The sequence below is a fragment of the Leishmania mexicana genome, chromosome 21 (assembly GCF_000234665.1).
Source record: "Leishmania mexicana MHOM/GT/2001/U1103 complete genome, chromosome 21".
NCBI classification, from domain to species: Eukaryota; Euglenozoa; class Kinetoplastea; order Trypanosomatida; family Trypanosomatidae; genus Leishmania; species Leishmania mexicana.
Window position 1 is genome coordinate 302012 of NC_018325.1, and position 12697 is coordinate 314708.

General features: G+C 63.1%; 3 protein-coding genes across 3 annotated transcripts; all 3 read left to right on the top strand.

Moving 5' to 3' along the window:
- Positions 1 to 772: 772 nt before the first annotated feature.
- On the top strand, positions 773 to 1489 carry LMXM_21_0850 (xanthine phosphoribosyltransferase; the record flags this gene model as incomplete). Its single annotated transcript, XM_003875283.1, has 1 exon — positions 773 to 1489. One exon carries the CDS (start codon positions 773 to 775, stop codon positions 1487 to 1489), a length of 717 nt encoding a protein of 238 aa, XP_003875332.1.
- A 2434-nt stretch (positions 1490 to 3923) lies between these two features.
- LMXM_21_0853 (conserved hypothetical protein) lies at positions 3924 to 9638 on the top strand (the record flags this gene model as incomplete). Its single annotated transcript, XM_003875284.1, has 1 exon — positions 3924 to 9638. The coding sequence occupies one exon, from the start codon at positions 3924 to 3926 to the stop codon at positions 9636 to 9638; it is 5715 nt and encodes a 1904-aa protein (XP_003875333.1).
- Positions 9639 to 11649: 2011 nt separating this feature from the next.
- LMXM_21_0855 (conserved hypothetical protein) lies at positions 11650 to 12531 on the top strand (the record flags this gene model as incomplete). The annotated part of the gene is made up of 1 exon (XM_003875285.1): positions 11650 to 12531. The coding sequence occupies one exon, from the start codon at positions 11650 to 11652 to the stop codon at positions 12529 to 12531; it is 882 nt and encodes a 293-aa protein (XP_003875334.1).
- Positions 12532 to 12697: the final 166 nt, after the last annotated feature.

Below are 12697 nucleotides of genomic sequence, written 5' to 3' on the forward strand. Positions count from 1 at the left end.
TTCTCTCTCTGCTTGTGTGCGTGTGTGTATACGCGTGCACGCAAGCTTATTCATGCATGTACGTGTAGAACGGGTTGCTGTGTCTCTGGTGCCTTCCCTCCTTTTCCTGTTCCTGTCTTACTGGCGGTCTCGCCGCCTTGCCTGTGTGCATGCACACATTCTCGTGGCGAGAACACACACGCACGCACAAGGTGGCGCTGGTACGAGCTTACAACACACAGGCAGGCACGCTCTGCCGGATACAGAGCCAGCGGAGAGGTGCACCAATGAGAGAGGCTGTAGAGCCTGCAGAATGGACTCATGAAAAGACGGCGTTTGCAGAGGGGTGCGGGCGTGCCATCTGTCCAAACATGTGCTACCCCCCTCCCTCCCCTCGACGCAAGATAGACGACCTTCCGCTTTCCCTCTGTCGCTCGCCCGTTTCCTCGAAACGCACGAGGCACACATGCTGAAGAGTGGTGACATGGCCTCTCCCTACTCTCTCTTCCCCTCTTCTCTCTCCTCATGGCACGGCACTGCTTCATGCGCGGCGTGGGCGCTTGTGCTTTTCTTCTGATACACGGTCGACACACACACACACACACACACACACGCACACACACCTTACCCAACACGCACGAATATCTGCACACATTCTCGGGCACCGATCCGTACATCAGGAAGAAGGCCCTCCCCCCTCCCCCCGCGCGCACTTCACTTCCGCTCCCGCTCTGTCCGACTAAAACTGCTGCACAGCACACGCGCACGCAACGGAGCGATAGACACGACAGCAATGCTACCAAGCCACAGTTGTAAAGGTTTCGTGGATGCCCAGGGCAGGGTCTTCGTGGATGGCCGCGAGTACCCCATGGCATCTGGCATTGTCGCCACGGAGGACGTGATCCAGACCAGGATCAAGGCCATGGCGCACACAATCGCGAAGGACTACAAGTTGCTCGGCCACCGCGACGTTCGTCTGTCACCCAGCACGGCGGCCGCCGCGGAGGCGGCGGAGGCGCCGATCAGCTACGACAACCCGCTCATCATCATCTCCGTGCTCAAGGGCAGCTACATCTTTACATCCGACTTCATCCGCTACCTTGGCGACTGCGGGCTGCCGCACGTTGTCGACTTCGTGCGCTTGGCCTCGTACAACTCGGGCACAAAGAGCACCGGCCAGATCTCGATGTTGGCAGGTCTCAAGTTCGAGAATCTACGCGGCAAGCACGTACTGATCGTCGAGGATGTGTGCGACTCGGGGCGCACGCTCCACTTCCTGCGCGATTACATAATGGAGAAGTTCCAGCCCAAGAGCATCAAGACACTCGTGATGGTGAACAAAGAACCGGCGGCGCGCAAGGTGGACTTCGATCCGGAGTACTTCTGCCTTGCCGGCCCCAACAAGTACATTGTCGGATACGGGTTCGAGGTGAATGATCGCTACCGTGACTTGCGTCACATCTTCATCCTGCGGGACGGGGAGGCGACCCGCTACCCTAACAAGCTCTGAGCTCGACGTCACCACCGGTGTGGGAGGGAAAGGTGGTGGCGGCTGAGTGAGCCGGAGTAAGAGAAGTAAAGGAGGCTGCGGAGAAGACGCGTGCGCACGTGTGTATATCCCCAAATCTTCGAGGTGTGTGGCTTCCTGGTGCGGCTAGGACGGCGCTCGACGCAGGCCCAGCCCCAGAGGAGGAGGGGAGGGGGGAGGGGGAGGAGGGTACAGTAGGGAAGAAGCACGTTTCTAATCGCAGCCACCACCCGCCCACACCGACGCGCGGGAGTGGGTGGCGGTTAACAGCGTAATGAGCTTTGAAAAGTGTGTTAAAGAGGCATCCTCCTATGTTTATTGGCATTCCTTTCTTCGGTCGTCGACGACGTGCGTGCTTGCATTCGCCTCCCCTCTGTATTTTCTGGTGCATCCGTGCTGTTCGACTTGGGTACTGCGGAGCTGGCGGACCAGCAGACAGAGGTCGGGGAAGGTAGGGATGGAGCTGGCCCGCGAGAGGTCAGGGAGGTGATGAGTGACTCTCGAGTATGCCTCCGTGCTCGCAGGCTCACACTTGGTGATGTGTCCAGTACTTCTTGCGTGGGCAGCGAGCGCGCTTCCGCGCATTTCTTGTACCTTCATCTCGCCACTCTCCCTCTTCACAAATTCGTTGACGCGTGGTGTCAAACGCCGTCTTTCTACGCCACCTCCCCCCTCCTCCCCTATCTCTCTACACACGCGTGTGCGTGTGAGTGTGTCTCCCAGTTGTCTCGTGTCCTTCTGTGTGTTTTGTTCACGCCCCTCCCCCCTCTAACCCCACGCCGGGAGTTGATCTGGCCGTGGGGGTGCTCTTTTCCGTGCCAGTTGATCGAGCGTTTCTCTGTGGGCGCCGCCCCCTTCTCCCCCGTCCTCCCTCCCCCTCCATTGGCATTCCCATGCTCTTCACCTCTGGCGCACTACCCCCCTCCCCCAGGTCGTCTATTTCCTTTCGCATCCAATGCTTGTCCTTTGCTGTTACGTTCCGGAGGAGAGGGGAGGCGGAGGAGGCGGAGGCGGAGGAGGAGGAGGAGGGGCCGCGGCGCCGCCTTGCCCGACTTCTTCTCCCTGTTGGTCTGGTCAACACGCACTCTTCTCGGGAGCTCTCCTTGACTTGACTACCTTGAATGGGTTTTGTGTACACGCACACGCGCATGCACACAGGAAGTAAAGCACTGAGGCACACTAGTGTGCGTGCGTGCGTGCGTGCGTGTGCGTGTGACCACCGTGCACTCCTCTGCCCTTCTCCCGCCCCGCCAGTGAGCTCACTGACAGAGCGACGAACACGCGCATAACGACCATAGCGAAAATGGACGCGTCGCGAGAGGCGGTCACACAAAGCCATCCACCACCGACATCGACGGAAAGAACGCAGAGGGATCTCAGGAGTCGCTCGCGACAACGGAGACCATGGAGGCCCTCCCACCCCCTCCCTCCCTCTGGGGGTCTCTCTCGCTCACGTCTTGCTCTCGTCGTTGACACGTTGCCAACCACACACATATGCACAAGCGAAAGCCAAAGCCAGCGAGTGTGAGGGAGAGACGCCACAGGAGCGACGATGCTCGTCGCCTCCGCCGACCCCATTCTCTCCCCCCTCCCACCGCCTCTTCCACAGCGTCGCTGCCACTTGTGCCTGCACCATAGGTGGTTATGCGAGATGGGGTGAGAGCGCAGGAGAGGGGGGGCGACCCACGTAAGGCGCCCGGCGCCAGGGCAGGCGGAGGTGACGCCGACATGGGGCGCATCTCTCTTCCCTCTCCATTTACTCAAGCTCCTTGCGCTTCCGTTTCCTGCCTTCGGGTCTCTTCTCGTGTTGCTGCCCCCCCTGCCCCCCATCCCATCCCATCCCCCCCCCCTCTCCATCACTTTGCTATCTCGCTGCGTCTATCGTGCGGGAGCGCACCGCAGCCCCCCAAAGGAAGGGACCACAAGACGGAAGTGTGAACGCACTGACCTTTGCGCAAGTACACGCTTTTTTTTGCCCTCACCGCCACTCTCCACTCCAACTCCATCCGGGAGTGCATCCGGGTCTCGACGACGACGACGAGGAGGAGGGGGCAGGGTGGCCTCACCACCTCTCTTCCCATCTCTCTCCCCAAGCGCAAACGGCGCACACATATCGGAGGCGTGCGCGCCGGCCGCGCCTTCTTCGCTTCTTTCTTTTTCTCCCATTTTCCTTTCGTCACTGTCGTCGTCTCGACGCGGGACGTCCTCGCATCGTCTCCTCTGCCGTCGTGTGCCTCGGGCGGTCGTGCCGCCTTCAGCGCTCGCGGCTCGCTTATTACTGGATGCATTGTGCCTTCTGTCTGCTCAACCAGGGGGCGTGGCGTGTGTGGGTCGTTGGCGGCGTTGCGCGTTGCCGACTGCTTCTTCTCCGCCCTTGTGTTCTGGGTCTTCGTCAGGATCGACTACAGCTTGCGACATGAACGACCTGCCTCGCTGGCCGCGGTACCGGCCGATCCGCGTGATCGGTCAGGGCGGCTTCGGCACGGTGTACCTCTGCGTGGACACGGAGTCCACCAGCGCCATGTATGAGCAGGAGGTGGCTGTCAAGGCTGTCTCGCTCGGCGCCCTTTCCGATGAAGAGGTGCTCATGGTCATGTCAGAGGTGTCGCTGCTGAAGAATGTTGGCCACCCGAACATCATCACCTACTACGACTCGTTCCTGTACGATGATGATGAGTCGGCGCTGCCACGGAAGGGCGGTGCCGCGCTTGTTCCACAGGCTGATGGCGACGACATCGCTGCAGCTGGGCCAGGCTTTCGATCGCAGTGGCTCTGTCTTGTGACGGAGTACATGGACGGCGGCGACCTTGCCGCCCTGCTGCGTCAGTACAGCGGTCAAGGGCTGAACAGCACCAAAGGTGTATGCGAGGCCACAAGTTTGAGGACAGTGGACACGGCCGCCGCAGTGCGCAAGCGGGGCAGGTCTGCAGCTGCTTTAACAGACGACGCGGCTGCATGGGCCAATCAAGGGGAGGCGAGTGAGGGAGATTGGGTAAGTCGCAGTCGACTACACCGCCAGCGCCTCGCAACGACTCTTCGCGCCGCACCGCGCCCACCAATGCCGACGTCTGCCACGGCAGTGACGAAGGCAGCCGTGATGCGGTGGGGTGGCCTCGACGCCTCCGTCGACCAGACATGGATGCCTGACGCCTCCGGGGCGGCGATGCCCACCACCCCGCTTGGAGCCACCGACTTCGAGGCCGCAGATGGGGCGACTCGTGGCAGTCGCAACGGCATCCGAATGCCCACTGCGGCTGCCAGTAATACCACCGTTGGCTCTGCTGCCACTGGCGCGTCGCACCTCGCCAGCGTAAGCGGCAAGACCACAGTTCCCGCTGCCGGCCTCGCCTCCAAGTCGCTCGAGCCCCAGCTCCCGCCTCTGCCGAATCAGCTGTGGGTCGAGTCCTTTCTCACCACGGATATTGCGAAACAGTGCCTCGACGCCTTGGCATACCTGCATGCCTTGTGCATCGTCCACCGCGACATCAAGCCGTCGAATATCTACCTCTCGAAGCGGGACGGCATCGTCAAGATTGGCGACTTCGGCGTGTCGAAACTGCTCCAGCCCGCAGAGCCCTTCACGACGACGTTTGTGGGGACCCCGTTTTACCTCTGCCCTGAGCTCTGCATGGGCGACCCCTACTCCTTTGGTGCCGATATTTGGGCGCTTGGTGTGGTTCTGTACGAGCTCTACTGCCTGAAACTTCCCTTCACCTCCGACAACGTTCTGGGGCAGATCTACGTCATCACGGAAGGCACATACGACACGGCCGCGCTGAGCACGCCACACGCCTTTGCAGAGCCCCAGCAGGCCGTGCTGGAGACGCTCTATGGACCATCCTTTCTCCATTCCGAGCACCTGCTGCACTCCCTTGTGATAAGCATGGTCGGTAAAATGCTTCAGGTTGATCCTGCAGAGCGGCCCTCAGCCGAGGAGCTTCTAACGGGCGTGTTCGGCGCCGGCAGCACGTCACGGTGCGGCTCGAGCGCAGGTCTTCTTGCCTCGGTGGCGCCGACGCCGGTGCACCGCCCTCCGTCCACCTGCGTGCTAGCCCGTGGCTCCGTCTCCACGCCTCCGCAGCGTGGTCCATTGTCGTCCGCTATCAAACCCGAGGGAGTAGCGGCGGCCACGTCGCAAGGGCCGCCCAACCGTTTAGGCCCGTCAGCGAGTGAGCAGCACGCACAGTGGGCCGGCAGCCTCGTCGTGGCTGCGTCCAGTACGCTGCAGCAGGAGCAAGGGGCATCTCACGTCTTCCTCACAGCTCCTGGGAGTCGCCGCGGCCGCGAGAGGAGAGACAAGGTGGTCAATGGCTTCACCGATGTGCACACCCCTCTCGCCGTCCGCGTGAAGACGTCTGTGGGGGACATACTGCAAGGCATGCCGTCCGCGCAGCGTGAGCGTCTCGGCAGCCGTGCAGCGGCAGAGGAGAGGGGTGAAAAGGAGGAGCTCTCGCGAGCCATGCCGTCTGCGGCATCGCCAAATTCGACGTCTTCTCCGGTGCTCTCTCATTCTACCGTGGAGGTCGGTGTGGGAAGCAACAGCGCCAGCCGACAAGCCGCGCTCTCGCCGAGCCTCGCAGGACTCGGGCGGGCAGAGGTGTTCGCGTTGCACGAGAAGCACAGCGGCAGTGCCGTGGGTGCTGAGCCGCCGTCGCTCGAGCTTGCTGAGCACACGGCTCTGCAGCTTCTCCCTGCAGTGCCGTTCCCGCTGGAGCTGCTTTACAGCGGTCTCGCCAGCATCGGCGGCTCTGCCGTGAACAGCACAGGCGCGACTGGCGAGCAGCGTACAGTCGGAGACAAGGCATCGGTGAATTCTCCGCTAGGGGCGCAGGCCACGCAGCAAGCATCACCACTATTATCTATGTCGTCAGCTGACAGGCCGCCTGTTGGGTGCACCCACTGCGGCGATGACGATGCGCTGGACCACCCCATCGGCTCGCAGACGCGCAGCGAGATCATGGCGCTGATGGAAAACATTCCATGGCTCAAGAATGCCGAAGTCTTTTCCGCCATTCCGCTCTCCGCCGGCTGTGACAACGTCATGCTGGTTGAGCGCGCGAATCGCAGCTCCGTGTCTGCAAGCGGCGACGACGGTGCGGTGAGCTCTGTCACCGACAACACAGCAGCCGGCGGCTCCGAGGAGAGGGCAGAGGGTGCTGCGCCGGCGTCGAAGGGTTCGCGCACCGCGGCGCACCAGCGGCAGTCGCAGCTGCCGTCGCCGTTGCGGTCACCGCACAGCCCGGGAGCTGTCACGGAGGACATGCGGATGTCCTCGCGTCCCCTGCTGCCTGTATGTCGCGCCGGGGCCGTGCCTCCCACGGCCCCCCGCATCGAAGTGAAAACGGTCAGCGGCACGACCATCACCATGGGAGGCAGCCGCCGCCCTCCTAGCTCGCGATCCCCTTTTCAGCGAGGCGCCGCCGGAGCTGCGGACATGGCCGAGGCGGAGAGCACACAGTCAGCGTCGCAGCGCCGCGTCTCAGGCGGGCTCACTGCTGTGACTGGGCAGCCGCCGGGCACCCCAGCTGCCCCGCTCCGTCAACGTGTGTCGGTGACTGCTTTGTCCATGACAGCACTAACAAGCATGCCAACGCCGCCAGCCTCGCGGCCGGACAAGCCGCAGATGACACAGGATGTCCGTGGCTCTGCGTGTCCGTCGCCGTCGCTGCAACCGAGCAGGGACGCGGACAGGCAGCCGACAGTGGTCACAGTGGTAAGCAAGGGCGCATCTGCCTCGCACCCGCGCCTGTTCTCATCCTCCGATCTTGAGCCCACAGTGGGCAATGCCGCCAGTGAGGCGCGGCTGCGCCCCTTCAGCGCCTCCCAAATACGTGCTACAGCGATGACATCGGCGAGCGGGGCCGCGCGACCCACCCCCAAGGGGCGCTCTCCCGGTCACTGCGAGGGTTACTCCACCACTGAGCTGGAGGCTCTCCTACAGGCGAAGTTGTCAACACACTATCAGCGGCGGCAGCGGCAGCTGGGCGTGCTGCGAGCGCAGCATGCAGCACAGGAGGCTGCTAAGGCCGCAGCCCGCGCAAAGCTGAAGGCGCTGTATGATGAAGTCTTTGTTTCTCGACTCGGCCCAGCGTCGTCGGACGCAGCCTGCACCGCTATGTACCACTCCGGCGGCATCATAGACGGCCCTTCAGAGGTGCCGGATGAGTTTGTCGCCTACGCCGACGAGCGCTCGAGGGCCGCGAGTGAGTCAGGCGACAGCGGAGATCATTTCCCGGGCGATGGCGCCATGGCGGCACCAGTAGTACGCACAGCGACGCAGCTGCCCGCGCTGGAGGCGGACGTGTGGGCAAAAGACGCGCTTGTGGCGGTGCTCTCAACGAAGGACGCGGCGTCCCCGACGCCTCCGTCGGTCCCGTCCTCGCATGGCTCGCCGCTGCCTTTTTCCGTCGACGCCACGGCGCGGCAGGCCGAGACGGAGGAGTCGGTGCTGCGAGCTCTCTCCACTCTCTACGCTCGCCCTGTTGAGATACCAGCGACGACTGTGCCCGGTACTGGAACGCTCATGGACGGTGGCGATGACAGCAAGGACTGGCTCGCGGCGACCCCCGCGGCGCGTCGTATCCGCGAGGCCGCGTCGCTGGCGGTTGCCGTGGAGCATCAGTGCGCTGCCTTTCGCCGTGGCAAGGAGCCTGCAAGATTGCGCGTTGCTCCACCGTGGCGGCCACCGCGCGACTCACGCGACGTGCCGGGTCTCTGGGAGACGTCCTCGGCGGAGGAGGAGACCGATGCGTCAGCACGTGGCCGACTGGGGTGCCCCGCGCCAGCAAGTGTGCGAGAAGAGGTGCGGTGGCGTTGGAGTGCGCCGCCTTCTGACCTGGATGACACGGCAGGGACGTCGTCCGAGGACGAAGAAAGGGAGGCGTTGTTGTCGAGCACTGCTTCCTCATCAGCTGTGTCTTCGTTATCCACATCGTTGTCGTCGTCATCGACGTCGTTGGCGTCGGCGTCTGGGGCCGATACTCCTGGTACACCTGGGCAAACTTCAAAGACGCCCTCCATTACCGCGCCACCAGAAGCGGATGTACAGCAGCGCCTACCAGGTCGGAAACTCGCGCGTAGCGGGAGCGAGCTGGGCGGTGGCGTGATTGGCTCGCGACGTAGCCCTGACGATGCCCATGCTGGGGAGCCGCATCCATCTTCGCTGCTGGGATCGCCCATGTCTCTGGGGCTCGACGGCGTTGACGGTGGGATCAGGGGTAGACACGCACGCGACGACGGCACGCCTGGGGCGTCTTTGAATACGTCGAGTCTCGCGGACGCTTCGGCGAAGGCGGCAGCGGAGGCGGGTGACGAAAAGGGCGAGACGGACTCGGCCTCTGCAAGCTCATCCTCGACTACATCCTCCACCTCATCGGGATCGCACTCCTCTGCCGGTCACAGCTCCCGTGCTTTGCGTCACCCGCACCGCAGCAAGGGTGAGGCGCGGCATGACGTGAGCAGCAGCTCACACGATGATGGCAGCAGCGCCGAAAACAGCAGCAACAGCAGCAGCAGCTCAGACGATGCGCCATCCTCGGCATCGCAGACGGCATTTTTTTCATTTCACAGCTTTGGTAGCGCCGCGTCCTCGACGGACACCAACGGCAAAGATGCAGAACCACGCGCGGCAACGAGGAGGACGGCGAGCGACGGCGACGAGGACATGTCGTACACGTATACGGTGCAGCTGGATGCGGTGACTGGGCGGCGCCACTTCGAATACGTGTGCCCCGTGACAGTGGAGATGGTGGGAGCTTTGCCAGGCGGTTGTCGCGTCGTGTCGGCAGTAGCGGCCTTGCACGCTCTGGACTCCGCCACGGCGGGCTCTTTGCCCGCAACGCAGGTGCCCTCTAGCGGGCATTGCGGCATGAAACACGGCAGTGATGGGCTGGCGCCGCGAGTGCTAACAGCGGAGGCGCCGACGGATTTGCCCGCGACGCCGAGGCCGCACGAGGGCATTGACGATAGGACAGCCGCGAGTGGCGGCATCAGCAGCTGTCTCGGCCAAGACAAGGCATCCCTGTTCGATGGAGAGTACTATATCATGTGGCAGGAGGACGGTGGCTTCGGCGCTGCCCCCGCCTTGCCACCAACACAGTCTGANCNTNTCATCCCACCAACTCCGGAGTAGTTTCCGCCTCATACCGGAGCGACAGTAGGCTTCACGGCCGCACCAGGAAAGCAAAAGCAGCGGGGACATGTACCGGCAACGAACGGCATGGCACCACCCGAAGGGTCCCAATCGACACGAGCGGCTAATCTACACTCGGCACCCCATTCGACCACCAACCGGCAGCCCGATGCGATCGCGCGAGTCGCAGCCGCGCCGTCGAGCTGCGACAAGGATGACAACAACGATGGCAACGGTGCCACTGCGCACCTTCGCGTGCGCGCGACCTCACTGCACCTGAGCGGAGCACCAGTCGCGAGGGTGGCGGCGCCTCTTTTCGAGGAAATCACGGCGGAGGCACACACGCCGTTGACCCGCCCCTCCTTGGCGGCTTCCGACCACACCAAAATGAGCACAGAGGTGCTCCCCGCCTCCAAGAGCGCCTTGACCAACGCTGATGGAAACCCAGCGATGGTTTTCCTGTGCGATCGAGCTCGCACACAGGGACAGGCAGCTGTGACCTCTGCGCAGGAGACCGCCGCTGTTGGAGAGACGACGTGGTGGGTACAGGTACCTTCAAGTCCCTCGGCCCCATCTCAGGGGCTGGAGGCGTCGCAACAGCGGCACCAACTCGCGGGACCGCCCCAGTACATCCGTCTTCCTCTCTCGCTCGCTCTTCGGCCGCTGCGGCAGCGCACCCGTTTCGTCGGACTCCTGTGGCGTCTGTGGGTGTCTCTGAAGGTCAGTGGGCCGGCGCTGAGTCGGGTGCTTTTTCATCGTCGCGGCGGCGCGCCGTCACCCTCTCCGGGTTGCACGTTTGCCGAGGCTTTCGGAGACTGGGTCACAGGCACCACACCTCCTCGCAATACGGACGCGAGTGAATGTTCTGAGGAGGATGTCTCACAGCAGTCGTCGAGCGAGGCGAGCATCAGCCTCCTCCTTGGCCGCACCATCGCCACCACCGCGACGACGGAGGCTTCCACCAACAGTGGCACAGCGGCTGATTCGCAGGTGTTGCCGGCCTCAGCTTCTCTTCAGGCGCCTTCGCGTTCCTCGCCGCACAAGTGGGGGCTGTACTACGTGGAGGTGCGCACCTGGTGCGCTGTGCAGCTGCGCACCGACGCGGACTGGGTTGTCGTGCGGCGCAAGGTAGCCGAGATGGGTACGATGCTGCCCTTTGTCCGTCTGTACCTGGTGCTCGAGGAGGCGGAGTCGGCCTCAGAGTAGGCGGCGCAGTTGGGATGAGTGTGGAGGGACCATCGCCGGTGTCCCTCCAGACTTCAACTTCTTTTTTCTTTTTTTTTGATCTATACGTGTTGCTTGCTCATGTGGTTGCGTGTCTCCACCAATCTGTTTTACGTACCGCAGCCCTCACGGCGGTGGTGCCGGGGGACAGGTCAGCAGCGATGCAGGCCTCTCCCCTCTGTCTCTCTCTTTTTTTTTGTGGGTGCAGCGGGGGCCGCACGCCGCGATCACAGTCGACGGACTTCGCCCCCCTCCCTTCCTCGCTCTTTTTCCTATTGCCTGCGGGTGTGTGACGCCAGCGCTCGTCTTGTCGTCGTTGTCGTTCTCGCGCTTTCTGCATCGAAGTTCGCCGTTCACCTTCGGTTTAGTGGCCGTGCATTTATGCGCGACCCCTCCCCCCACGTCCCCACCCCACCACCACTCGTCCCTTCTCTGCCTTCTTCCATCCCCACCCCACCCTCCCACCTGTGGCATGCGCCCTTCTCTCGTCAATCTCCTGCTCTCCTTCCCTCCCTCTCTCCCTTTCCGTGCCGTCATGCGATCCTGCGACGCTTCGCATCATGTGTGCCGGCCTCGTGTGCGTGTGCATGTGTTCGTGCCGCATGCCAATGCCTCGTTTTTCTCCGTATTACACCATCACACCCGGACCCACGTATTAGCAGAGCTTCACTGCTGATTGGCCCTCTGCTGCTCTCCTCCTCCTCACCCCCCCCCGTGCACAACACACGCACGCGCCGAGACCCAAGACCGTCATTCCCCCCGGCTCCTCGTACAGCTGAAGAGGTCTATGTGGGCATCGTGGGGATCATTGGCCCCTGCCGCACCGGAGCTGAGCGCCCGCACGTACGCGGCCGCGTCGTCATCGCCATCGCTGTCCACATCCTCTGCGGCGATCGCGGCGTCCCCGCAGTGGCGGCTGATCTCGGCTATCTCGCAGAAGGCTTCTCGCCAACTCGCAAAGTACCCAGCGCAGTACATCTACGCCTCTGCAGCGGCGGCGTTCGTGCTCACCGTCACGACCACTCTTCTAGCGCGTCACCTCGTACACCGTCGCGAGGACCGCGTGAGGGACGGGCGCCGGATCTCTGCCGCATCGGTGCTGCTACATGACGCGGCGACAGGCAGTGGCTGTGCGGCCGGCAAGTTAGGGTGTGTGGAGAGAGCGAAGGCTGCCCCGGCGCGGCGTAGGGCTGAGGACGGTGACGACGACATCGAGTTCGCCGACCCGGCCGAGAGCGCCTTCTTCTCCTACGTGCGCCGAGTCCAAAAGCAAAAGGAGGCGCCCCTCTTGGCCGCACTCACCGACCTTGAGACGGCGGCCGCAGAGCTGGCGGAGGTGCGGCGGAGGCATGCTCATCACGACAGCTTCGGCAGGGGCAAGGGTGATGAAGGGTGTCATCATTATTCGAGCGATGCCCATGGCAGCAATATCGATAGTGGAGGAAACCGCAAGGATGTCGGTGACAGTGGCGCCGTGGCTGAGGCGCAGGCAAAGGTGCACCGTCTCGCTGTTGTCGCGGATGAGCTCCTGACGCAGTGGATCTGCAGCCTGGATGGCGTGCCGGTGCGCCAGAGTGAAGCGCTCAAGCAGCGACGAAAGGCGCTGGTACAGGAGGCAGCCGCCCTGACGCGGCGTATCTTGCCGCATCTTCCGGATATCGGGATGTAGAGCCCCGCTCTCCTGTTTTCTCTCGGCTCCACACCCTCGCTGGCAGCGAGGGTGGACAGGGCATCAAGCACTGCGTTGAGCCACCAAGCCGTGCTCAAGTAGGTGCCGCCAGCATGTGTTCATGGCCAGAGTGTGAGAAACAGTGACGGGAGCGGGTGCAGAGGAG